The 26,732-nt window shown below is 40.0% G+C and overlaps 5 protein-coding genes and 1 long non-coding RNA gene across 7 annotated transcripts; 3 read left to right on the top strand and 3 right to left on the bottom strand.

The window, feature by feature from the left end:
- Nucleotides 1–445: 445 nt before the first annotated feature.
- On the bottom strand, nucleotides 446–9,419 carry sdha (succinate dehydrogenase complex, subunit A, flavoprotein (Fp)). The gene is made up of 15 exons (XM_034873165.1): nucleotides 9,251–9,419; nucleotides 8,512–8,592; nucleotides 8,063–8,224; nucleotides 7,681–7,824; nucleotides 7,283–7,447; nucleotides 7,031–7,179; nucleotides 6,788–6,912; nucleotides 4,393–4,561; nucleotides 3,193–3,388; nucleotides 2,934–3,105; nucleotides 2,560–2,678; nucleotides 1,801–1,912; nucleotides 1,538–1,668; nucleotides 1,177–1,290; nucleotides 446–1,054 (listed from the first exon to the last, which is right to left on the bottom strand). The coding sequence occupies exons 1-15, from the start codon at nucleotides 9,311–9,313 to the stop codon at nucleotides 968–970; spliced, it is 1,989 nt and encodes a 662-aa protein (XP_034729056.1). The 5' UTR covers nucleotides 9,314–9,419; the 3' UTR covers nucleotides 446–967.
- Nucleotides 9,420–9,567: 148 nt separating this feature from the next.
- Nucleotides 9,568–12,185, top strand: ccdc127a (coiled-coil domain containing 127a). Of its 2 annotated transcripts, none has more exons than XM_034873166.1 (4): nucleotides 9,568–9,657; nucleotides 10,144–10,283; nucleotides 10,954–11,198; nucleotides 11,558–12,185. In XM_034873166.1, the coding sequence occupies exons 2-4, from the start codon at nucleotides 10,154–10,156 to the stop codon at nucleotides 12,011–12,013; spliced, it is 831 nt and encodes a 276-aa protein (XP_034729057.1). In that variant the 5' UTR covers nucleotides 9,568–9,657; nucleotides 10,144–10,153; the 3' UTR covers nucleotides 12,014–12,185. The 2 variants fall into 2 exon arrangements, with proteins under 2 accessions (XP_034729057.1, XP_034729059.1); XM_034873168.1 differs by having other exon boundaries at nucleotides 9,569–9,657; nucleotides 10,147–10,283.
- Nucleotides 12,186–12,252: 67 nt separating this feature from the next.
- LOC117945598 lies at nucleotides 12,253–13,984 on the top strand. The gene is made up of 2 exons (XR_004656841.1): nucleotides 12,253–13,447; nucleotides 13,867–13,984. It is a non-coding gene; the product is annotated as an uncharacterized LOC117945598 (long non-coding RNA).
- Nucleotides 13,985–15,073: 1,089 nt separating this feature from the next.
- Nucleotides 15,074–17,614, bottom strand: zmp:0000000930 (telethonin). Its single transcript, XM_034873171.1, has 2 exons — nucleotides 17,241–17,614; nucleotides 15,074–15,683 (listed from the first exon to the last, which is right to left on the bottom strand). Exons 1-2 carry the CDS (start codon nucleotides 17,372–17,374, stop codon nucleotides 15,323–15,325), a joined length of 495 nt encoding a protein of 164 aa, XP_034729062.1. The 5' UTR covers nucleotides 17,375–17,614; the 3' UTR covers nucleotides 15,074–15,322.
- A 1,571-nt stretch (nucleotides 17,615–19,185) lies between these two features.
- Nucleotides 19,186–21,185, bottom strand: mrpl32 (mitochondrial ribosomal protein L32). Its single transcript, XM_034873169.1, has 3 exons — nucleotides 20,976–21,185; nucleotides 20,548–20,744; nucleotides 19,186–19,737 (listed from the first exon to the last, which is right to left on the bottom strand). The coding sequence occupies exons 1-3, from the start codon at nucleotides 21,070–21,072 to the stop codon at nucleotides 19,486–19,488; spliced, it is 546 nt and encodes a 181-aa protein (XP_034729060.1). The 5' UTR covers nucleotides 21,073–21,185; the 3' UTR covers nucleotides 19,186–19,485.
- A 774-nt stretch (nucleotides 21,186–21,959) lies between these two features.
- On the top strand, nucleotides 21,960–26,731 carry psma2 (proteasome 20S subunit alpha 2). Its single transcript, XM_034874786.1, has 8 exons — nucleotides 21,960–22,066; nucleotides 22,607–22,683; nucleotides 23,133–23,265; nucleotides 23,844–23,966; nucleotides 24,078–24,159; nucleotides 24,382–24,455; nucleotides 25,587–25,644; nucleotides 25,735–26,731. Exons 1-8 carry the CDS (start codon nucleotides 22,026–22,028, stop codon nucleotides 25,849–25,851), a joined length of 705 nt encoding a protein of 234 aa, XP_034730677.1. The 5' UTR covers nucleotides 21,960–22,025; the 3' UTR covers nucleotides 25,852–26,731.
- Nucleotide 26,732: the final 1 nt, after the last annotated feature.

Here is a 26,732-nt window from a genome sequence, read left to right as displayed (position 1 = left end):
GTGCCAAATATCACCATCACTTTCAATGCTGCCCTGGGTTTGACTTTAACAGCTGGTCAGGATATGAAACCAGCTCGGGTTATTTCAGAGATTGACTTCCGTATGCAAAAGTTTCCATTGCGGTAAACCACAGTTTGCAGTAGGGATGAAATAAACTGAACCTCTCACATGATGATGTTAAACGTTAACACTGTTAAAATAACTTAACCATCTATGATACACTCACATGCTGTTTATTAAGCACACAGCAACGCTGCTGCAGAACTTCTGCTTCGACGATGTGCCGTCTGCTGCCTCTTAGTGGCCGTACCCAGGCATTGGTCATAACTCACGCACACACCTGAAATAGTTAACATTGTTACCTACATAAAGTATAAGATTCATTTAGTACAAGTGCAAAAGACTAAAAGGCCACAATGAGTGAGAAAAGACTAGCAAGATATAACTTCAACAAGGTATACCTCATGTTTATTGTATGTTTCTGCAATATGTACATGCTTAAAACCTCACGCTGTGACTTGTCGGCAATCATTTCTACCATCTCTTCACTTCCGAACGCAACAGGAGGGAAGTTATGATTCAAGAATGCAATGCAAGACTTAGAGTTCCATTACAGAAAGCGAAGCGGTTAACCACACGTTAACTATTATTTTGTTCTTCAGATAGAGTCTGAAAAGTCACCCACTTGAGTCTTGAGTGCCACATTATATATACACAAGACCAGCTCACAGAGTGCGAAAGGTCACGAGAACCGTGTTGAAATCTATCTGCTGCAAACAGATTATATCAAGGCAAAACACAGAATACAGGAAGGTGAGACAAATGGAGTTTAAAGTCAAGACAGTTTTACATGTAACTGTTACCATAAGCATGGTTTGTCTCAAAATGTCTATTAAGGGAAAATGGTCTTTATAAATAGCAGATAAATGAGTGACTCAAATGTGAGAGGGGAGAGGGAAAGGAGCGCTTAGTAGGAGCGGATGGCAGGAGGGATGTGGGCACAGTCCTGTTCATCCAGAGAATGGTCAATAACAGGCCGGTACTCCAGGCTCACCTGTGATCACACAAAAACAAACACATCTTACTGACTCTCCCGGTCATTTACGTTATTAACAGTTACTGGAGCAGCCTGATGTCCTGCTATAAGCACCACAACACACTGAGGGGGGTTCGTACCTTTCCAGTCTTAGGGTCGACGTAGGACATAGTGTGTTTCCTCCAGTGCTGCTCGAAGGGCTTCTTCTCCTGACCCTGCGTGGGCTTTGAGAAGTCGTACTCATCAACGCGGTCCTGGAACATAAAACAATGTCAGAGAGACTGGCTCCAATGCAGAGGAAGATGTTATATTCACTTATAATACTAATTTATAATCAGGAGAGGGATGCCAAAGGTTAAGAGCAAACAATGGGAGATAACAAAATTAACAGGAGAACTCTGGCAGAAAGATGGATGGATAGAAAGGAGACGCAGACGGAGAAAGCACCGCAAGGACACTGGACAAAGATGAACGTTTACACAAATAAAGTATGGTGCGAACCTTGAAGTCCTCTCTGGCGTGGGCCCCCCTGCTCTCCTTTCTCTGCTCGGCGCTGTTGATGGTCTGGACGGCGTTCAGCATCAGATTCTGCAGCTCCAGACTTTCCACCAGGTCTGTGTTCCACACAATGCCTGGAGAAGAGGAGAAGAAAGGTATTTTAGGACTTAAATTTTGTTACCTTGTAATACTATGGCCCCTTTTTTCAGAAAGAGGCTAACAATTCTGTAAGTAGCCAGGAACAGGCACACAGAGTGGCGCAGTACCTCTGTCAAAGGTCTTAATGTCATCCAGGGTCTGGTAAATGTCGTCCATCTTGTCGCATCCCTCTTTCAAAACGGGGCCGGTCCGGAACACTGCAGCATGGGCCTGCATGGTCTGGAAGGAAAGGCGGGAGGAGCCACGGATTATTTATTTATGTTTGTTTTCAGAAGTTTAACTGTTTTTAACTGTGGGCCTTAGTGAAGGAAACACAGGAGCCACACAGGCCTGGTGATACAGTGAAGGAGCTCACAACTTTCACAGTGGTGGGAAAAGAAGTCCAGTGATCTATGCATCCTGATTTTTCTGGGACGATTTTTAAAAAATTGATTATTTTCCCCAGAATCAATATTTTTATATTTATTTTACCAATGATTGTATCATTCAACAGTATTGTCTGCCTATACGGTACCGCCAACGGCGACTACATTGTATCCATGTCCAGCAAAACAGACCAGAAAATACATGTTATGTACTCTGTACTAAGTGTCAGACTGACTGACATGTGATGTGCAACCTTTTTAGAAAACAATTAGTTTACAGAAATTGTGATATATTTTCTCTAGAAGTGTGTTATTCAATGTTTGTTTTTGTTAAAGAAGAAAAATCGCAATACTCAATACTATTGAATTGCAATACTTCTAGCACGGCAACAAAGGAAAATTGCAATATAAATCAATTGGCAGCCATATATTTGCAAAAGACTCCAACTGGGACAAGAGAAAGTGGTCCCAGCCAAGTTCTCATCATGTTTGTGTGTGTACCTTCTGCATGTTGAGCCTGATCTCGGAGGTCCTCAGGCTTCCGTTGGCAAATCTCAGCTTGTCCAGGTTGGACACAGACTCCTCTCCTGCACTGGGCGTCAGAGGGGACAGTTTCTCTCCTGGAGAGACAACAGAAACACCAGCGTTAGCAGTGAAGCAAGCAGGTGATGTGTACTGGAACACTGGAGCCAGATGTCTCTTCTCAAACAATGCCACCGGATTTTTCCTTTGTCTACATAAGCATTAGAAATATGACATGGCCTTATTTGTCCAGTTTGATTGACAAAAATATTTTTGCCGTTATAATGTGCTTGTGTCAATTATGGTCAAGGGGAAAAACAAGATTGTAATAAAGCTGGAACAGAGGTGGTCACCAGGTTTGTGCTCCTCTGCGATGGTGAGGGCGCAGGCTCTGCCGAACACCACCAGGTCCAGCAGAGAGTTGGCGCCCAGCCGGTTAGCACCGTGGACACTGGCACACGCCGCCTCTCCGCAGGCATACAGTCCAGGAACCACTTTGTCGTTTCCGTTGGTATGGGTGATCACCTGATGGTAAACAACAATTAAAAGGAGGTTTATGACTTTTTGCCGTCAAAGTAGAGTGAGGAGGGAATGCGTGTGCACATTACCTACCTGGCCCTTGTAGTTTGTGGGTATCCCACCCATGTTGTAGTGAACGGTGGGCAGGACAGGGATGGGCTCTTTAGTGACGTCGACTCCAGCAAAGATCATGGCCGTCTCTGAGATGCCAGGCAGCCGTGTGGCCAGCTGCTGGGGAGGCAGGTGGTGAAGCTGCAGGTACACATGGTCCTTCTCTGGACCAACTCCCCTGAAGGAACAAAGACCGACAGGAATAAAGATATGATTTACATGTGCATGAAGTACAGCCCAATCACTAAAAGTATTTTTAAGGTGGATATCAATACAAATATTTGGTGATTGAAAATAAATTGTTGTTATTTGTAGTTATTTATGAGTGCTCACTAAAATAATATGACAACCCGATTTGTTTTATTGTCACAACAGAACAGTGGAACATGAAACTATATTAAAGTTCTAATAAATAATATATATATATATATATATATATATATAAAAAAATACTTAAGATATGAAAAATAAAAGTCCTTTGAACAAAAACACAAAAACTGAAAATCAAAGATTGTTGGCAACAGGGACGTTGTAGGGCGCCCTTTGGTGGACAAACTATGCAACTGCAACATTCATAACATGGTTTATAGTTAATAGTTTAATTGAACATGTAAAATTAAAGATTTATATACAGACATTCATGCATACATATATATATTAAAATTACATATAAATAAGGTCATGTACTTCTCAGCACAATCTTCCAAAATTGAAAGTCATATAAACAAAACAAAACAATTACCATGTTCAGAAAGGAGAAGGAGGAAGTTGATAAACAACTTATCAGGTCAGACCCCCTTTCTCTACTTTTATCGTTCAGTAAATCTTACGCTTCACTTATTTACACATCATAGACACAGATATACATGCCTACACACATTTACACTGTTTGTTTCTTTTCTTCCCTTTCTTCTTATTTCTATTGATTGATTGATATTGGTTGAAGGGTGTGAGTCCGTTTTTATTTAATTTTTTAAATATTAATTTATCAGAATAATTTCTTTGTCATTATAAATGACAAAAATATATTAATTTATCGGCCAAGATAAATCCCAATACCAATAGCTTGAAAAAAAAGCCTAATATTGGCCCGCCGATATATCGGTTGGGCTCTAGCATAAGGTAGGACATTTTTGCAAGCACAGTTACACAACACACAACACATATATTTTTTGTCCATACCTGCCCTCTCTGATCTCTATGGTCATGGAGCGGGATACCACGTCTCTGGAGGCCAGGTCTTTGGCGTTGGGTGCGTAGCGCTCCATAAAGCGCTCGCCCTCACTGTTGACCAGGATCCCTCCCTCACCACGGCAACCCTCTGTGATCAGACAACCAGCTCCGTAGATCCCTGTGGAGATTCACATGTAAAAAGGGATTCTCATTTTGAGACACATCATGAATACACACATTACAAACACACCACCAAGTAAGCCAACTCGGAGCTTGATCCTGGGTCTTTAGCACGACAATAGCGTTCTACAGCATGTGGGGGTACGCTAGTCCTCTCAGTAACCATGGTAACCTGTACAAGATATCTAACCAGCTCTGGAACTTATTTTTCTCCGGTTATTGAACCCAAATGTTTATGAATGAGTAACACGGAAAATAATGGTTATATAGTAAACTATTAATTGCCCTTATCTTTGCAATGCAGATACTTTATAAGTATGACTGATGAAATAGATTTTAACCACATTCCCATCAACGAAGCGTAACGTCAACATTGTGAACATATCTTCAAAGCTTTATTGTTATGAGACAATATTGTTATCTATTATTTATTTTTTTTAAACGATAACAGAGTGCTGAAGTATATTTACTTGGCCTTAATGTAATTTTACTCCAGTCTCTCTCTCTCAAAAATTGTTACCTTTTCCCCTGAATTATTTTTATTGCTCATATTATTTATCAGAGTAATTTGCAGTGTACATTATTACATACAGTACATGATTATCACAGCCAAAGCCATGACAATATGTGTAGATGTGTTGCATAAATGTTTCTAGCCAATGGGCTTATTTGCAACCCCAGTCCATGGTCAGTCCTTTGTAAAATGTTCTGTTAAATATGTTCAGTTTGGTTTGTGTTTTTATTGGTGCATTGGTTAGTAAATCCTTCAAAAAATGGGTCTCCATCGCTGAAAAACATGACTGGCCGAAAGTGGCAATCAATTAGTTATAAAAATGGATATCACATTAGTAATCAAGATTCCTCTGATAGACAGCATTTTACCCAACCCCTCTGCTAGTTAAGCTATTGTTTGTATTGTTCTAGAAGGTTCCTCAGTAAAAGACAATTTAATGTTATTTTGATCGGCTGGCTAATCAGAATGTCTACAGTTATTCTGGTCATCCGCTCTGGTCACTCTGCTGTAAAATGCACCACAGTCAAATCTTCTGTTTTTCTATAAAAATAAAAAAAATCCTGCATTCATGTAACCAGACATTTGCAAAGCTGGTGCATCATATATAATAAGGAGAGACAAATCTGCAGTGGCTCAGTCTTTAGTGACCTCCCACAGGCCACATCACACATAACTAAGGAGCCGGGTGTCAAATGTCCAGCAGGAACCAAAATAAAGATGATCGCCCTTCTTTATGTAAGCAGGGTCTGTTATTAGAGCTCAATGTAAACAGACAGACCTGAACACTTCTAAATCAGTCCGGAATTAGGAAGCTGAAATATATGTAGGACGAATCACCTTAACCCTTGTGTTGTCTTCCCATCAAAATTTAAAATCAACAATCTTTTGGATGCTTTTTTTAATCCAGGTTTTCACATTTTTCTTACATTTTTTATCCCTTTTTTCCAAACACTTTTGATGCTTTTTTCCAATGTTTGTCACTTTTTTAAGTTTTCATAACTAAGTAACACTAACTAATTAACTTTAGTTTTAGTTATTTTTGGAAGTTATGGTCAATAAACCTCATGTATAGGAAAGTATATCTAATGTTTGAGTTAGAAAAGCAGAAATTAGGAATTATTTTGACTAAAATTAAAGGAATGTACGTTGATGGATAATCACAGACTGGAATATGTCCACTTTTACTCAATACTATTTAGAAACTACTTCAACTTTTTTTCAAATGCTATTAAAATTGAATAAGACACCCCAAAATTAACGAAAGTAGAGATTTGTACTTGCCAAAGAGCATTGTGTGGAATCAATCATGTTATTTTGGGTATTTAAAAAGAACATTGATATAGGAAAATGGGTCAATTTAACCCAAGGACAACATGAAGGTTAACACCAGAGATAATTAGTGAAGAGTATCTTTTAATTTGTCTGTAGTAAAATTAAAACTCTAAAGGGGAACAGAGGATGGCAATAACCACCAGACATGAGGACAAACAGACAATGAATGCACCATTTATAGTCTTATCACATTTTTACAGCTAGACAATAAAACAATGGACTTTAAACTGAAATAATAAGAAATAATCTAGAGCTGCTAGTATGTAGCTGTTGTGAAGCTTTCGAGACCGGCATTCAGAAGTTATTTTGTTACTTTTTACGCTTTGATAGAACTATTTTATGACAGGGGTTTAATAAGTTAATGTTTATTTTTCTCACCAGTGGGATGGAACTGTACAAACTCCAAATCCTGGCAGGGCAGGCCAGCTCTGGTCACCATTGCATTTCCATCCCCTGTACTAGTGTGGGCAGATGTGCAGCTGAAATAGGTTCTTCCATAACCTCTGGAACGAAAAATATAACTCATGTATTAACTTCAATACACTATTGTCAACTGTCTCATATAGGTTGTATATAAATGAAGACAAAGTGTCAACAACAAACCGCGAGTGTGATACCTACCCTGTAGCAATCACAGTATTCTGGGATCTGAAGCGGTGAATAGATCCGTCCTCCATGCAAAGAGCGATCACTCCTTTACACTCTCCATTTTCCATCAGCAGGTCCAGGGCGAAGTACTCCACAAAGTAACTGGTGTCGTAACGAAGCGACTGAACAGAAGGCAGAAGGACAGATACATAGACATAAACTCCATTGTGCGTCATATAACGAACTCAGTAAACTAATAGATGCAGAACAAGTGTGTGGACTCACCCGTCCATAAAGTGTATGCAGTAGAGAGTGCCCTGTCCTGTCTGCTACGCAGCAGCAGCGGTGGGCCTGTCCTCCTTTTCCAAACTTGAGACTCTGACCGCCAAAAGCCCTCTGGTAGATCTTCCCATCTTCCGTGCGGCTGAAGGGCATGCCGAAGTTCTCCAGCTGGAAAACAGGCACAGCAACTTGAGGTTGAAATGTGCTGCTGTGTCACACATGTAGGTGGAATGAGCCATGAGGCTGTGACGCAATGAAAAGTTGTTACATTACAAAAAACGTAACAAAGATATAATCTGTTTTACAGGATATACAGTGCTGGGATAAAGCCTTACTTCCAACATTCAATCTCAATGGGATAAATAGGGCAACTGTGCGTGTGTATGGGTGTGAAATCTTACCTCCACTACAGCTGCAGGAGCCTGCTCTGTCATGTAGTGGATAGCATCCTGGTCTCCCAGCCAATCAGATCCCTTTACTGTGTCGTAGAAATGCCACCTCCAGTCATCACCCTCCATGTTGCCAAGAGCTGCATTGATCCCACCCTGTGAACCAGGACATTGTAGAGAAATCCAATGCAATAAAAAAAGAAAAAGAAAGAGCTCTAATGTCGATCATATTTATATGATGCCTCGGATGTACATTAAAACAAATCTATATGGGTTGTGAGTTTGTTAAATCTCAGTCTAAGGAGATCAGAGGGATTTCAGCCTGGTGAAATTCTGCAGAAAAAAACACAACAAAGAAAATCCTCAGTAAAACACTTAACATGTCTTATTATACCTGTGCAGCGACAGTGTGAGACCTGGTGGGGAAAAGTTTGGTGACGCAGGCAGTGTTGAAGCCAGCCTCGGACAGGCCGAAGGCTGCCCTAAGTCCTGCCCCTCCAGCTCCAACCACCACAGCATCAAATTCATGATCCACTACCGGGTATTGAGTAGAAATCTTAAAACAAAGAAGAAAGTAAATGTCCAATAATGAGCAGCTCGCACATAAAGGAAATCATTATAGTCAGGGAATGCTATAAGTATACATGGTTTAGGAGCAGTTTAAGGCCACTAGTGTATATAATTAAAAAAGTTAGTAACTGTGTTATTGACACATGATGCTGCAGTGAATAAAATAAGTACCATAGACTTAAATTTCTATCATGTATAATAATACCCTATCCTGGAGTCACACTAATAACCCTGTTAAATGTTGATTACATAGAAGTAGATGGATGGACCTACATCATCTGATATCTTGGCATTTTTCTTGCCATAGACGGAGAAGTGAAAGTTCCTGGATCCCTGAACTGCAGCAGCAGGGACCTGGCAGAAAAGAAAAGAATTTCCTTTTAATATATATATATATATATATATATACATACACATACATATATATATATACACATACATATACACACACACACACACAGTATATAAGGAGAAATCCAACAAAAGCAGCAGCATTGCAACACGGCTGCAGAAACTATTGCTGTTACTCTTCTGATACGCATAAACTGTTGTGTTTAATCACATATTTGCAGCTTTAAAAGCATGTCCCTAATAACACTTTCATAAAAATACAGCATCAATAGTTGCCTCTGAAGATATCTGCAGCGTATCCTTCAACATTTGGATAGCTTACTCACAGTAGCTATGACTGTTTTCCAAGGGCAAGTGAAGTAACTCTTATAAAATTGTAGACAAAATACACGATACAGTTTACTGAACACATTAAACTCTACTTAGAATGTAAAACAAACAGATATGACACAGCTACATATAACATGTTGTTAGACTAGCAAAATGGCTTTTCTTTATGGTGGCATATTGAAAGACCCTAGTTTCATAACACAGATTACGAAAGCAAGAATCTACCGGCTACGAAAGCTGAAGCTGCTTCTGAATTTTTCCTTTAAAAAAATGCATAAAAAGAGCACAAGCAGACATATTAGCTAGTTAATATCCATCTGGTGCTACTCACTGATTTAGTTTTAGATAATACCCTCTTGGAGAGGAGACGGGAAACAGCACAGACGCTCGCCATGTTGTCAGTTGAAGGACCTATTCCGAGCTACGACGGAGGATATACTAATTCCATAGCATTGGACCAAACCAATGTCCAAAAATGGGGGTGTAACTTACGTTACACCTCATGGTTAAACTTTGAAAACAACTTTATTAACGTGATTAAACGGTATAACCTCCAAAAAACAACCTATGTGTACAAAGCATCCAGATAAATAAATATTAGGCTTAAACCTTTACACCTAATGGTTTCTTTTTACAGGTGGCTTCCCACGAAATACCCCCAGTCGGTATAGCTGGACATTTGTATAACCAGGGTGTGCAGGAACAAATGCATAAGTGACCTTAGACTTTTCATTCAAGGTGAGACACAGTACCATATATATTTAACCGACGTACGCCGACTTGTAGTCGGATTCATAAAACTATTATATCCCGTGTTTTGTTTGTATGATATAATCTAGCAAGCAAGAGCCAGCAAGCTAAATGTTAGCTAGCATGTTAGCTCATATAGCTAGCTACTAGCCTTGTTTGTGGTTAGCTGGGATGTCTGACTGTCAGGTAGGTGTTGTTGCTCTTATTGTTAACGCACTTGCATATCTTGTGCATAGTTGCTAGACCATTTCACCAATGACCCACATTCTGCCAAGAAATATTAACGTTTTAAAATAGCTGTTTTTAGTGAATCCAAAGACAGTTGATTACTGAAGTGTGTGATTGAAAATACACTGCTGCTACTTTATGAGCACCCTTTCTTCTGTTTTCTAAAGGTCAACATTTGTTATAATGCCAATTATTACTGATGTTTCTGTCTCCCGTGTGTGTACCTGTGCGTGACGTGTGTCACAGCAGCTTCCATATGAACAACTTGAATGACCCCCCCAGATGGAACATCCAACCAGACCCCAGAGGAAGGGGGGCGGGGGCCGGTGACGGCAACCAATGGAACTACGCCCTGCTGGTCCCTATGCTGGGACTGGCTGCATTTCGTAAGTTACACAAAAGACGTGTCTAAAAGTTGTTGATTTCAGCAGCTTTCAGTTTGAACTGGAAATGACAAAAACACTGTGTGGAACTATGACAGAATAACTCTCAAAATGTTCTACATGCAATCTGTTGCTGATTTTAATTAACAAAAGACTGGAGCTGATCCGTGAGTTTTGCTTTAATTTGTCATTTGTAACTAACTCTCTGGGAAGTGTACAGTCTTGTATACATGTGTAATATTCGTCTTCACAGGGACGCTCTTTTCTTATGAGACTGCCAAATGACATAGGTAGACACTATATAAAAACATGTCCTCCTTCTTTCAAACAATTAAAAGCCACCTGTCTGCATTGGGTATTTAAGTAAAAAATAATCTCTGAACATTTAACTGGAGGAATTGTCAGCAATCTTAATTAAATGCAGATCCTCAGGGTAGCCAGTAGTTTTTTACTGGACACGCAAACACATCAAGTTTACTAGAGACAGGTGATGATAGCCATGTTAACTGTACTAACGTTCTCAAACTTGGGACACAAGCAGGTGTACGAGACTGTCACCCCAATCTACCTGGGCTTCAAAACATTCAGGAAATGTTGGTTAACAAAAATTTGCTTAAGTTTGTCACATCTCTAATTATCTCAAAAAGGTTTTTAACTTCCACCGTACCCTTAGGTTGGATCTGGACCAGGGAGTCTCAGAGGGAGATCCAGAAGGTCAGAGCCCAGTATGACAAAGACGTGTCCACAATAAAAACCGAGATGGAGGCAAAGTACCGCGAGACACTGACAGAGAGGCGCAGGGCAGTAGCTACACTAGAGCTGGAGCTGGAGAAGGAGCGACAGAGGGTCAAAGGTTATAAGAAAGCTCTGGTCTCACAGAGCCATCTGCTGATGGAAGAACGGAAACAGTTACATCAGGTAGAATCTTGTCTTGCTGTCTATTTCTGATATTGTGCATGTTTCTCTTTGAACCATTAGCCTCTCCTGCACTAGTCTTGCATTGCCAGATCCACAGCACTGTGTCGGATATGGAGTATGATCTGACTACAGCGCAAATCTGCGCTGCAATAGGGGGGGGGGGGAAACGCTCTGGCTTGTTTGTATTTCTTTAAACCAATCACAACCGTCCTGGGCTTCACTTAGCCGAGACAGTGAGGAGCGGCGGGACATCTGGCGGCTTGAGAGACTCGCCGGATGTCAGGCTTTAACCAAGCAATGTTCATGCTTTGAGCCAGACTCCTCCTGCATAAACCAAAACCTTGTCTTGTCCCTACAAGGAGCGCGAGGTCTTGGAGGAAGAGAAGCAAAGGCTGGTAAAGTCCGGCGCTGCGGGGGCGGTGCTGCATCACGCCCTGGAACGAGAGAACGACTGGTACCAGCGAGCCACCGCCACTCTGAAGGAGCTAGAGGGTCAGCTTGTGGACCGCCAGAATGCCTACTGTTCCCTCATCCAACCGCGAGATCAGCGACTGGAGATGGAGAAGAACATGCTGCTAAAGGTTGTCAAAAACCCCATCGGGGCGGAACTGGATCTAGAGTCTGATCTAAAAGATATTTTTAAGAGAGATAAGCACTGTGCGGACCTGCTCAACATGGACAAGAGGAAGAATGGAAGCCTCATGTGGGTGTACCTCAAGTACTGGCAGCTGCAGGTCACCGTCCAGAAACACAAGAGAGCTGAAGAAGCCATATTAGGAGAGAAAATCCAGTCACACACAAACACAAGCTGGTGATTTTCCATTTGACTTTGAGGAAGGTTGATAGTATGTTGATATGGAGTGGAAAATGCATGTATTATTTTGTGTAATTCTCTTTACTTGACGGGGTTGTTATGGAAACGCACAAGAGGTAACGCCAACAAGATAATGTTCCACATCTGAAAGTTTCTCCCTTGGTCTCAGAGTTAAAAAAATGGGCATTTTGTCAAGTTTTAAGCTTGCCTAAATACAATACGCACTGCGCATGCTCATATGACAGTTTGCCCAAGGTCCTGTAGCTGTAGTCATGGATATAGCTAATGGTTATAATTCACTATGTGTTCTATTAATACATCCATGGTATGATCTTATGATACGAGGCATGTACGTATGTATGCTGTAAAGCCTTTAACGTGGATGTAACGTCATTAGCGTTTTCCAAACTTCCGGGGCTATCGGCTAGTAGCTAACATCAGCGGTAGCTAGCAGTTGAGTTCTGTTGACAACTATGCGTTGCACAACATACGTCACATACTCCGTTGATCTGATTGGTTATCGGTTTATCCAACTGAGTGCAGGGGATTTTCTTTCCTGGTTCGGTTGAAACACACGCCATACTCACAGCCCAATGGAGCAGTATCAGACTCATATTCTGACTAGAATCAGAGTATGACGATATCAAGCTAGTGTGAAAATGCATAATGATAAATACGCACTAGGATCATTCAGGTGCCATCCATATTGGATGCACGTCTGATGTTAAATACATAGAACATTTTGTCGTAACATTGATGTTGAATGAACTTCTCCTAGTCCCATGAATTACTGCTACCTTCATATATTGTACGTCTGGACATATTTGTTCCCACGTCTCAGTTATGACTTTATGGAGCTTTTTAACGCCTCAGTTGTGAATTGAGGGCTGCCATTAACAGTTCCCATGGGATGTGATATTACACATCTCTTTGTTGTTGCTAGTGTCTTCAGAAAAAAACAAAACTACAGCCAGGCAATTAATAACACGTTGACAAGAATATTTGTGATGCACTACTGCTGGAGATATTCATCATGTAATCTGTTGCACTTAATTTGTTTTTACAGACACTTCTGTCTCCTTACATCTGTGATATGAGTGTCTTTACACTCTGACTTGTATTGTCATATATAATACAATACATAGCCTAAAGCCAATAATAATTGAGTGTGTGTTTCACTGGTTTTAGTGTCTAGTCATCAATGCAGGTTTGTGGGAGATTTTTAAAGATCAGAGACACAGGACATTGAACGTGCATGTGAATTGAAATAAGGGAACAGAACCCACATTAGTGCTCAGTACTACTACACCTTACCACAGTACTGCAACAAAAATAGCCACCCTTTTACTTAACACTCCACCCATGTAAGTTAAGGATTAACTAAAGCTGTAGCATTTCTATAAAGTTACCGAGCCTCCCTATGCTGTAATGTTTTGTTTGGACCATAGGCCGTTAATATTAATGGACAGAGCACGTGTGACGTCACCCATCGGTTTGTGGAGATCGGCTATGAGTTGTTGAGTTTGCCGTTACGGGCGCAGCCATCCTGGTTGCGGATGTGACGATTTTAGACAAGATGCTTTATTTTTTAACATAATTCAAAAATTTAAAAAATGAACATCAGTCTGTGTTGCAGAAGACTTAAAACTAGCGATTGAGACCACAAACTCATCATGAAAATGTTTACTTGAGGTAATAAATAAGGTGAGAAGTGGGTCACTTTTTTATGGACTTCTACAGAAACCGATCTCCTTTTTTTACCGCACGTGTTGCCCCCTGCTGGAATTCAGATAGACTGAAAGTTTAAGGCACTTATGTCGCGGAACCAGATGCTTTGTCTATTAATATTTACAGTCTATAGTTGGGACCATAACTCGATGATTAAGTGCTTGATATAATGCCATAAATTAAATGTACTGACTCTAACCCCTCTGTGAAGTCCTCCTAATAAATCCCTGGTTTAAGAGATTCATTTCCAGGCTTGTCTTGTTTTCTCCTCAGAATTGCCATTGATTGAAATGTTACATTTAACTAAGTACTATATAAGCTTACCGACGATGGTCCTTTTACAATGCTGTTGTCTACCCACTGGTGGGAGGGGGGGGGGGGGATTCTGATTGAATACAAAAGCTATTTGAAAACTTAATGCATACAGGAAAGGAACAATATGCAACAGGAATAAATGGAAACAAGTGGCACATTACATAACACTTATTCTGATTCTATTGTCCCAACCATAACATAGCGCTTGTATGTAAAGTTATTTGTTGTATTTTCACCGGACAGTTTAATTAACTTCAATGCCATGTAAAAGACGCTGAGGTTCCGGTCACTAAGCTTTGCAAGGTATGGATATCACTGACAATGACAAACATAGTCCATAACCATTGTAAAAATGTGTTTATATCGACAGTACAGTATACCATTACATTTGTTTGCAAATTATAGCACATATATGGATTCATCAATTCATCATTCTTCCACCTTCTTAAAGGTTATGATTTGGTAAGTAAATTAGGAAAAGAAAATAGAAAATAGAAAATATCTCCTAAAATAAAACGATACGAAGATGAAGAATACAAGGTTCATTTTCTGTATTAGTCTTTTGTTTGGATGCATGAACTGAAAAAAAAAAAAAAGGGATATTATACTGTATTTTTACATGTATAAAGCAACCATTTTTAGTTTTTCTTTAGATCAGGGGTGTCACACTGGAAAAAGAGTCATATCCAGGGCAGCACATGTAGAGTTCATGGACATGCTGTCGTTTCATTGAAAAGGTAAAATATCTTTGACTTTATTACTGCATGTTGTTATTTTTTGTAATACTTGTTTTTACTGACTTTTTCCCTGCTTTCTCCAACATCTTTATCACCTTTTTAAAAATGTTTCTTTTTCCCAAAAAATGTCATGCTTTTTGTCGACATACAAAAGTCGGCAAAAAAGTTCCTTAGCCATCATAGAATTTAGCAAATAAAGCAAAAAAAAGCACTTTTTCTTAAAGTTGTCAAATCTGCCAACCTCTGCTTTTGAATGTTACGTAATTACAGTCATATCCCCGTGTTTTTGGATTGGCGCACAACTAGGCTGGCCAAAATCTTTTGTTAACCTAAGTTGATACACGGGCCAGATCTAAATCTGCGAGGGGCCAGATTTGGTCCACGGGACTTGAGTTTGACACGTGCTTTAGATAGTTACACAATATACAATTTAGAAGTGCAATTTAATTTATTATTACCAGTGTGCAGATTACAAGTACAAAGGCGTTGTTATATTTCCTGTCCCTTTACATGCCTTCCACCACCTTGCGTCACTCCCTCCTCTGCACCCTCAGAGAGGTTTCTCTGGGGGAGGACATCAGCTTTGAGGCTCTGAAGTTCACTCGGACTGGCTTGCTGAGGTCCTGAGTTATCGCGGTCACCTTCCGTGTATCTACTCCATTATTCCCCTTCCGTAGTACAACTGTTTTTTGTTCTGTGCACCCAAAGGTGGTTTCCGCATGATGTAGGTCCTTGTTGGTGTTGAAGAGGGGCAGCTGGTGCTCTGTCATGCCTCTGCTGTCGCTGCCCAGCCTCAGCCTCTGACTGAGACTCCTCTCCACCGTGAAGTGGATCACCTGCTGCTGCTTGTAACTCTCTCTACGGATGTTGTCTGTCTCTGACAGTGTCAGCCTGGAACACATCACACCCCCCAGATATAGAAGTTATAATCACCCCCGGCAGTGCCGGAAATGGGCCACCAGTACTTACCAGTACTGAGTACCGGCACCGATTGTTATCCATGAGTACACTACAGATTTTTTTTGGGCCCTTTTGATAGGAGAGCTGAAAACAGGAAAGGTTTGAGAAAGAGAGAGAGGGAATGACATGCAGCAAAGGACTCCACCAGGTGAGCTTCCAGGCTGCCCTGAGTACACTTACTTCTAATTGTTATTAAAGGTTGTATTAATAGGCTGCTATTTCTACTGAAATATTCTATACATCATAATTTTTTTGGGGAAATTCTATGTAAAATAAAATCTTCAGCACCCCCATATAGCCAGAATAGAATGATCCTTTGTTTTATACCAACATTTTCAGACACTATGGCCATTCTACCGTAAGATTGGTAGTCAAATCAGACTCCTTAGATTGAATTGATGAATAGTCCACTATTTGGGGTCACCTCCACAAAATGTACCTATAAATATATCCAAGGGTGCCCAGATAGCTTAGTTGGAAGAGTGGATGCCTTTATAGAGATGTAATCCCCACCGCAGTGGGTCTGGGTTCGATTCATACTTGTGGCCCTTTGCTGCATGTCATTCCCGCTTTCCTGTCAAAAACAAAGGCGGAAAATGCCCCAAAAATATAATCTTTAAAAATATATATGTCCTGGGCACCCAGATAGCTCAGTTGGTAGAGAGGGTGCCCATATATAGAGGTTTACTCCTCGACGCAGCCGGCCCGGGTTTGAATCCAGTCTGCGGCCCTTTGCTGCATGTCACTCCCCCTCTCTCTCCCCTTTCATAACTTCAACTGTCCTGTCCATTAAAGGCCTATAAATGCCCAAGAAAATAATCTTTAAAAAATATATATATATATATGTCCAAGACACATGCTGAATTAAGGTACTGACACCTTTTTTGCTCCAATTCCGGCGCTGGCTCTCTGTAATACACTAAAGAAGAGTGGTGCTGTGATCATATCTCTTTCACATTCTTTGCAAAGTCTAGACAACAGGACTAAATCCACACTGAATTACACAAGGAGAAGCCTGCTGCTTCACTGCTCTTTGTTAGTTAAAACTTTAGAGCCAATCACATTTTTGACCACATCACATTACATATTGCAGGTGTTTTCCTTTATCAGTCACAGGCAACACCTGCAATGACATCACTGATCCGGATGAGGTCATGAAGTGCCATTTCCCTGAAATGTTTTAGTCCAAAACAAGGCAGTGCTGCTGCAGTTTTCAGCCCTACTGTATATCAATCCCTCTGGATTTTACCCTCCACAACATGTCCATGTCATGTGTTTACAGTACAAACCTAATGAGTGCTCTGTTGACCCTCTGTCCTGCTGCTTGTCACAACATACTGAGCACCACACCGTTCAAATCTACGAATACTTTCCAAAGTTTTCCATAACATAATAGATGAAATACAGCAGCAAACACAATGGGAATTGCAGTGATTCAAACAAAACGTCTTCTAGAACAAAGCAGAATGTCAAGTGAGAACCACCTACTTGTATTGTGGTCTTGTTTCAAGGACCAGGCTCAGCCAGCATGCTTGGTAGCTCTCCTTCTTCCGCTGGTTTTCCTCCTGAAGCTCACAGTGGGAGTTCAGCAGGTAGCAGCCGCCCCTGCTCACACAGTGCATGGTGGGATCGGGTCGAGGGTGTGAATGTCCTTAACTTCTATGTGTAAAAAGTGAGCATGTACCAACAAACTTCTTCTTTCACTTCTGTCTAACTTTACTTGCACAAAACTTAACGTAGACGGATACAACAAGCGATCAAACCATGTGTCATCATCAGTGTGTGTACCAAGTAGTCTGTTTGGCAATGTCTTAAATATCCAGTCTTGTTTCTATTTTTACTCCACTGCATCACTTTGTAGTGAATGTCCTCACTCCATGGATCGTGAAGGATGGTTTTCATTTGAAAATGAGCTCTTCCCATGACATGAGTTAACCATCTGAGCCCACACATTTCATTTGTTGAACTCTTTTGCGTTGTATCATGTACTGTAGATAAAGAAAAGACATCTCGAATGAAACAACCAATCTGATCTTGTTCAATTTACCACAGTGGAACTTTATATTCTTTGTATTGAGGTGTTCGATCATGTGCATGGGAGTGTAGGTTTAGAGAAATTGGTTTACATCCAAACTATAAGTACATATTTGTGTTGAGAGAAGAATGAAATGACTGATCTGCTTGACTGACATGGATCCAGGGTTCTTCGCATCATGTCAAAGAGAATACCTCCACCTCCTCGGATGTCTCTCACATAGACCGCATGTCTCAGGAAGGAAACAGCTGATGGCAATGAGATCACAGACTAACTCACTGGCATATTCCAACTGATTAATCCAAAGCCACGTCAGTTACTTGGCCAAAGACGGGTCACAGATGGCAAAATGTATGCTGTGACCGACTGAGTCTTAGAAAAGTTCTCTGCTGCACATAATATGTGAATAGTTTAATCTCATCTGTCATGCAATTATTCCAGACTGTCCGGGGTTGTGGAATAAATGAGAGGGACTTATGTAGAGTTCTGAGTTTGACAGATGAGTTTCCAGTATATTTATATTTTAGTTATAATTGATGGATGTGAAAAAAAGTACTTCTCTATGTGGAACTACTTAAAAAGTCGTTTGATTTGACACTAAATTCCTGACCTTTTAATTACGTAATTCTGTACTTTTGATAAGTTCACAGCTCATCTAAAGATGTGAATTTCTAATATTTTGACACAGATACACGGGTTACTTGTGGTGTCGGGAGGATGTTGGCAACCCCAGTGTCATCAAAGCGAGACGGTGAAACTGAATCGGAGGGTGGATGATAGAGTGACGGAGGCAGAGTAAGGCATGCTGGACTCATCCCAGCATAAACAGTCTGTTCCCACAACACGAGAGCTGCTGTAACATGGATTCAGTTTGATGATGCATCCTGACTGATAGACGTTGCTGGGGCAACGCAAACGTACATTCATAAACAAATACAGGCATCTCTTCGCATTTAGAAGTGGGTAAAGGTTTTCCATCACGAGGAGGCAATTCTACAGCCAAGTCATCTAATGATGATATTTGATAGGCTGTTTAATATGAGCAGTAATATTGTGACACTAGTATTCATATTAAGAATTTATGTATCAATTGTCTGTGGTTATGCCTATTTCCCCATTCAACTTTCATCTTTAAGGTTGGAATTGGACCACACCAATCAGGTTAAACCAGAGGGCGGTAGAAGCTGTTGTAGAGGATGCTGACCCTCTTAGTCCCCCTTTATTATGCAAAATAAAATTGTAGCTCATAAAAAAACTATGTTGCTGTTTGCTGTTGTATCATGAAGTGGAAGCAGTCATTCAAAAAAGAAATTATCTAATGCAATCTTGCCTTGTACACAGCATTGTCTCATTTATTTTTTTAAATGGTAAACAAACTCAAAGTACATATAAGAATATTTTTCAAATAATACATTTATTATTCAAACATACAGTGAATTTATCTGTTGAAAATAGGACAAATAGTTGAATCAATGACCAAAAAAAGCTGTCTGATACCATCATGTGCCTTGCATCAAGGATTAGCAGAGTATGTTCACAGAGATAAATGTAAGTCAGATGCGCCAGTTTTTATCAAAGCCTCACTTTATACTGAATAAGAGACTGGACAAAATATGCTGTTTACTACATAATATAAAGAATCAGTGTCAAACTCAAGATATGTATCACACACACACACACAGCATTAATAGCTCTGCTTCAGTAGCTGAACCAGGCAGGCCTCTTCCTTGGTCTCTCCACAATCCTCTTGTCTTTGTCCTGCTGACTTGGTGTTTCACCCTCGTACAGGACGACGGTCTCCACAGACGGGGCCTTCAGGGGGCCGCCTTCCATAGCTTTTATCTGTTGACGAATCACAGCCGTCTCCCTGCAAACCTTTGCGTAGCAGAAGCCACACATGACGTGTTTCTGCTTCAAGTGGCCACATTCTGGACAAGGCTCGATGTTGGGCTGAGAGAGAGAGAGAGAGAGAGAGAGAGAGAGAGAGAGAGAGAGAGAGAGAGAGAGAGAGAGAGAGAGAGAGAGAGAGAGAGAGAGAGAGAGAGAGAGAGACTGTGGGTCAAACAATGTAATGGCAAGACTCTTTCTACATGACTACACGTTTTTTTAACTTCTTCCTACTCTTTTTTGGACATTGGAATTTCTTATTTGAACCACAATCATTTTTGAAGATTGTGCTGAGATGTACATGTCTTTAATTATGTTATTTTAACACACACCCATACACACAGACATAAAACCAATGCTGATAAATGTGTGAGCAGCTAATGAAACCAGTAATACCAGCGTGCCTCTACTGGGGATGTTAACATTTACCTATCTTGGTTGTGTTTCCAGATGTTCTACTGTTACTTAAAATAATTAGGTCAAATATTAATTTCAAATCATCTTAAACAGGCCTGTACACTGAAAAAAACATCAATTATACAGAGTTTGAAGTATGCAATCTCATCTGTATTTCTAAGAGATTTGCACCCCTTGTTATTAACAGACATTCTCTTATGCTGAGGTATAACATTCTTCAACAACTTCTAAATCAGACTGTTCAGAACAAAGTTGTGTGAATAACTGATTGATTAAATGTATATTGACACCATTTTTCTAAACAGCTCTTCTTTTATTATTACGTGTTATATCTGATATTGTCTGAGGAAAATTAATCACTGACAGTAAGTACAGATAGTAGCTAGCTCTCTAAGGTAGACAACAATCCGCTGGGTACATGGGTAATAGGAGCCTTTAAGAGGATCCATGGTGTACCTTGACTTTTAGAAGTTTGCTGTCAGCTCTCCTCCGGGTGCGGTTGATCTCTATAGTGCGTCTCTTCTTCGGTGCTGCCATCCACAGGATGTCGTCTAGGACGCCGGGAGGCTGCTCCGGGCTCTGCCGCTCCTCAAGTTCCTCCTCCCCGGCGAGCTGAGGCAGGAGGCTGGGGCCGCTCACCGTCAGCGCTGGAGCTGCACACAGGGAAAGGATTGTAGGCTAACTGCTACTTATTGCAACCCCAATTTATCAGGTCAGCATAATGTAGAGGCCGCTGAGGTAAGACGATAATCAAACACTGGCGCTAGCGTATTTAAACTTTGGTTTAAATGTATGCGTTTGTGTCAGTCAGTCTGGGTCAGGGCTTGTTACCATGATTAGCAATAACGCTAGCATCCGTCCTGAGCTCCAGTCAGTAAACTCACCCAGTTGTCTGTCTAGTCCGGCCGCCTGCAGAAGTCTGCTTTCAATGTGTAGCAAAGAGCATCTGAGGCTGTGCACTAAAGCGGATAAATTCATCATTTTGGTTGTCAGCACGCTTCTTTTCCGTCCAACATGTCAAACAACTCACGGTCACTGAGGTTTGTCACGTCATCAAACAGCGACAAATTATACTTCTTTTGTTAAATTCCCGGCAGGCAAAATAAGTGTAAGCGTCGTAAGGCCGCCTAGCGGCCATTTGTCCAAACGTCACTATTTAGTGCAGGTCATACTGCGTCCATGGTTCGAGTTCAAACGCTTAAAAAAGTAAATTCTGCAAACCAAGTAGACCCTGTGCTCCATGAGCCAATGGTCTGAACTAAATAAAGCTTTTTCCTCCAGTTATTATCTCTTAGTTTTAGAAGCAATATTTTCCAATATCTTGCCTTGTGTTACTGTGACATTCAATTGGAACAAATTACTTATTAATTAATTTCTATTTTAAAATGTGTTTTTAGGATGAAAGGAAAGTATTTCAATTGATACATGTTTTCGTAGAATGATTTCAATATTTTTGTATTCTTTTTTTTCAGATGATTTGATTAAGTTTACAGGGCACGTATAAAAAGACCCAAATTAATTTCTAAATCCTCAGACTACAACTCATTATGTCATTGTTTATTGGTCCAGTATAATTAAAAAAGTAGGATTGTGGATCATTATTGTAGTTCATAATTGAATAAGGATTTTTGAACCGCTTTCTCAGTCAATCAGGTGTGGTATTACTATTTCCAAAAAACACAATAGACTAGATTATGTTTAATTTTATCTTCAATTTTAAATTCTGTACGTATGGTCTATCTATTACACCACAGGCTTGTTTTCATATATTGTTTTATATTTGGGATTTTTTAACGTTTGCTATGTAGGCCAGGGTCATGGCAGCAGCGTTGATTTATAATTGAACTGTTACTAGGTGTTGCTAGGTGGCAGTATACACCCTGAAGCGGATTTGCAAGTCTGCAGTTGACACAGAGTAGAAGAAGAACAACAAGATGGCGGAACGTGGCTACAGTTTTTCCCTCACCACATTTAGGTAAACTTGGTCAAAATTGCCATAAAATTTAAAAATGGCATATTAACTTTTAGCCTGTAGGGGTTGTTGTTGAATACCAGTTTGATAGAAAATTATGCACATTTTATATTCATATAGGAAAAGAAGGTTTTAGGGGCCATTGTAGTTGATGCACTGTCATTGCTAACTGTTAGCTAGCACGTCGGCTAACGTTAACATGTTTCTAAATGACTTTTTTCTCTCGTTTTCGAAAATTACAACTGGCCAAATTGTTGTAATTGTAAGCGTATTATTGAATAGACTGTATCAGGTCAGTTTTGCGTGCCAAGTTTAACTTTGTAGAGACCAGTTTAGCTAACTAAAGTAGAATTAGCTTTCAGATGAGTCGGTTGTTTTAGCTTTTGCTTTCAGTTTTGTCTTTGGTAATCGTTGCACCGGTTTAGTTGCACTAAACCGTGTTTATGTTCCACCATAGTGGGTTTTGTAATAACTTTATTTTAGTATATTTGCCTGCTTTTCCTTACAGAATAGTAATGTAGCATCATGTGTTTCTTCTTGCAGCCCTTCGGGTAAACTGGTCCAGATTGAATATGCCCTGGCAGCCGTAGCAGCCGGAGCACCCTCAGTTGGCATTAAAGGTGTGTGTGCGCTGTAAACTGTGAATGTTTGAGCAAAATAAACCACTGAGCTATGAAGATTTTTTTGCATTATTGTGAAAAGTAACGTGTGTCACACACATACCTAATTTGACACATTGCAACTGTTAAAGACCACCTGCTTTCCTACATCTTTTGAAAATTGTTGCTTTGTACCTTTTTGGAACTGGATTACATTTGGACATTGCTTTAGTTCTGTGCTCAAAACTCTTAATCAGGGTTGTTAACCTTAAATAAACTACATTGGTTTGTTAAGGTGATACAGCTATCAAAAGTAATACACACTGTATTTTGGTGCAGCAACCAAAGCAGTCATCAGCATCCTTAAAGGCTATGCATTGTATTACATAGTAGAAGTTGGTAAGAAAAAAAATGATCAAATTGCTAGGATTTGGGAAGATGTTAATTGTGATACTGTCTTTCAATTTCAGCTTCCAATGGAGTTGTCCTGGCAACAGAGAAGAAACAAAAGTCCATTCTGTATGATGAGCAGAGTGTCCATAAAGTGGAGCCCATCACTAAACACATAGGCATGGTCTACAGCGGCATGGGGCCGGACTACAGGTGGGGATTCCTTCTGCATTTGGAAGAAAAAGTATTTCTGTGTGATGTCCAGCAGCTTTTAAAGGCACTAAAGAGGAAACATGTTACCAGAATGTCCATAAGAAGATAAAGCAAAAATATTTATGGGGTTATTTTTAAAATCAATTCTTCCCATTTAGTTTTTTACCAATGATTGACCTCAATATTTTATCTTAAACGTTACAACTGATGGCAACTACAAATTTGTGTTTCCAGCCAAACACTCCGAAAGCAGAAAGTGTCAGGCTGACTGACGTTATGTACATTCTTCTTGGAAAACAATTAGTTTTAAGAAATGTTTTTAAGAATTGTCTTTAGAAGTGTATTATTCAACTTTTGTTTTTGTTAAAGAAGGAAAGGAAAATCGCAATACTCAATGCTGCTGAATTGCAATAAATGAAAATTGCATTTCAAATCAAATTGCGAAATAATGAAACCAGCACTAAAGCATACTGTCCCAGTCCTAGTTTGTGAGAAATCTAGAAGACACCACCAACATTTGTCTGACTAACTGAACCTCACATGCACAGATAAATGGATAAGTTGTATTGCCCTTGCAGGGTTTTAGTGCGACGAGCCCGGAAGCTGGCACAACAGTACTTCCTGGTTTACCAAGAGCCAATCCCAACAGGCCAGCTTGTCCAGAGAGTGGCCTCTGTAATGCAGGAGTACACACAGTCTGGGTAGGTATACACAAATACACTCACTGCTTATATGACCGTTTACATTTTAGAGGAATTAAATCTATCTAGTATTTGGATTTAATTTAGATTTACTTGTGTTTTTTCCTCCAGTGGAGTGCGTCCATTTGGCGTTTCGTTGCTGATAGCTGGATGGGATGAAGACCACCCATACCTTTTCCAGTCAGACCCTTCTGTACGTACTCTACATTTATATTTTTTGAAAAACATTTGTCTTCAATAACTTCTCAAAGCTTTGTAATTGTTAATAATTTTAACAGATCTTTGACAGCAGACTAACCTTGCTGTAGTAGTAGTAGTAGTAGTAGTAGTAATAATACTTAATTCCTTCACATAAACTAAACTGGTCTGAATGAGACTATGTCAGAAGCTTAATTTGTAATCTCCTGACTGGCAGGGTGCATATTTTGCATGGAAAGCCACAGCCATGGGAAAGAACTACGTTAATGGAAAAACATTCCTTGAAAAAAGGTAAGATTCCACAATTAAAGGCATTTCTTGATTTTGACAGAAGACATTTAGATTGTGAGCGTAGTACTTGAAAATCTGCGTCCAATCTTCTACTATAAGGGCTCTGTATGTTTATGATGGCTATCTCAATGAGGAAAATACTGGTGTCATTCAAACTCTGAATGAATACCAATGACACAATCGTACACATAAAAACCCTAAAGAAAACCGCACGTCTACTTCTAATGTTAATGCAGATTGACGTAGAGCCCCACTGTGCTCTATAACTGAAGGCTGAAATGTGTGCTGAAGCTTTACTATGCAATTAAATGAACTTGTAGTTGTCACTATTGCATTAAGTCGACGGGCATGGGTCTTTCTCTGGCCGATCTTTAGAAATAAGGGTCCACCACTGGCCAATAAACGCTGCCGATTTATTTTGGCCAATATTTGGTTTTTAAACCTCCTATTTGAAAGATGAAATGTAACACTAATTATTACTTACATACACAAAATTTCTCAACAAAAACATTTGTTGAACACTCCACCAATCCGCACTTGTTGTAAAACCAATATATTAAATAAACGAAACCGGTAAGAAGAACATAAACGTCAGATACAATTTTCAATGGACAAAATAAAGTTTAGTACACAGAAACATAAATACATAAATGTTTAAAACTTAGTGCATCTTCACTTCAGCCTTGAATTAGTGGATGCCGATTATGTAAAAAATTCCAAAAATCAAAGATTAATCTGTTGCTCTTTAGTTGACACACGGGGGAAATGAGACAGGATGGTATCTGCTTCACTACAATGGAAACCCTGGAAAAGTATTTCAGTTTTGCATGAGGCCCAGGGTGTAGAACCTGATTATAATGACACATGTTCCTTGCAAGTGACCTTAAAGGTGTGACTTTAGTGTTGCCCCTTGCTCATTACATCATATGAGCACTAGCATGGCTTTTTATTTAAAAGGGCATCTTTCAACAATAAGCCCCTGACCCAGTCTGGGTCATTGGGACATGGTTTACTATATACAGTTCACCATGAATGTAGTGTTAGATACTATAGGCCCTCAACTCTTACAGTTTTTCCACGTTATTCACACGTCACAGATGACTAGATGACCACTTTGTTTTTGTTCCCCAGGTATAACAATGATCTGGAGTTGGAAGATGCCATCCATACAGCCATCTTGACATTGAAGGTATGGTGTTTGTTATAAAAAAAAACTAAGGGAGGACATCTATCTCCGTATATCATCAATCATTTACACTCTCCGCTCTATGTGTTTCAGGAGAGCTTTGAGGGTCAGATGACAGAGGAGAACATTGAGGTGGGGATCTGCAACGAGGCCGGCTTCAAAAGACTCACCCCAGCGGAGGTGAAAGACTACCTGGCAGCCATTGCGTGAACACGCCCTCCCTAGTGACGGGGCTTTCTGGCCACATTTCATGACATAAAAGCACAACAGCCAACAGTCTCATGACACATTGTTAACAAGTTATTCAGGTATTTTGTGTTACAGTCATAGTGTTTTGCCCTGAAAACGTGAAAGGACTCCAGCCATAACTTCACTATAGTCAAGATTATTAATGTGAGCTGGCAGGATCAGACAACCTGTTTAGGATTATCCCAGGCCTATTTACTTAAAGTGGCAGACTTGTGTGTGCAGCTAATGTGGCTGCCACTCACAATTGCATAAACTAAACTCAATCAATGAGGTGGCAAAACTCATGTTATCACATACAAAATTTGATTTGATGTTGAAATGTACTGTGAAATGTGACAGTTGGCTGCTGTGCATATGAAAAGGAATGCGGCCTCTTGTAAGTGAAATCTCAAGTCTTTCATTGAATCCTTCTATTTTCATTCTTGAAAATCCGGCACGGTTTCTTTATTTACTCAGAATTTGTTTGCTTGTAACCATTTTGTCAAATGGCCTCTGGTTTAACAAAAAGCTAAAAATTAAAATGGTAATGAGGCTTGGTAATGAGGCTAGCAGTTATTAAATATAGGAGATAGCTTTGGTCTTGGGTTTACTCACCCTGAACATTGGCATTTTTCTCTTTATTATCCTAACTGCACTACATTAGTATCCCTCAAACACTAGTAATGAGGATCAGCAAAGGGAGGATGCAATGGAAAGTTGTAAGATTTCATGGTTAGGATCTGGTTGCCTGTACAGCAGTTTTACACAATGTACTTTTTTTCAGACTAGAAACAATTCTAGACTTTGTATTTTCTCTTCTGGTATCTGTCACTTATTCAAATAAAAGATGAGCTGATGTTGAC

Source organism: Etheostoma cragini, chromosome 6, assembly GCF_013103735.1.
Source record: "Etheostoma cragini isolate CJK2018 chromosome 6, CSU_Ecrag_1.0, whole genome shotgun sequence".
NCBI lineage: Eukaryota > Metazoa > Chordata > Actinopteri > Perciformes > Percidae > Etheostoma > Etheostoma cragini.
The sequence above is the reverse complement of the archived record's forward strand: the minus strand, read 5'-3'. Positions and strand labels throughout refer to the sequence as shown.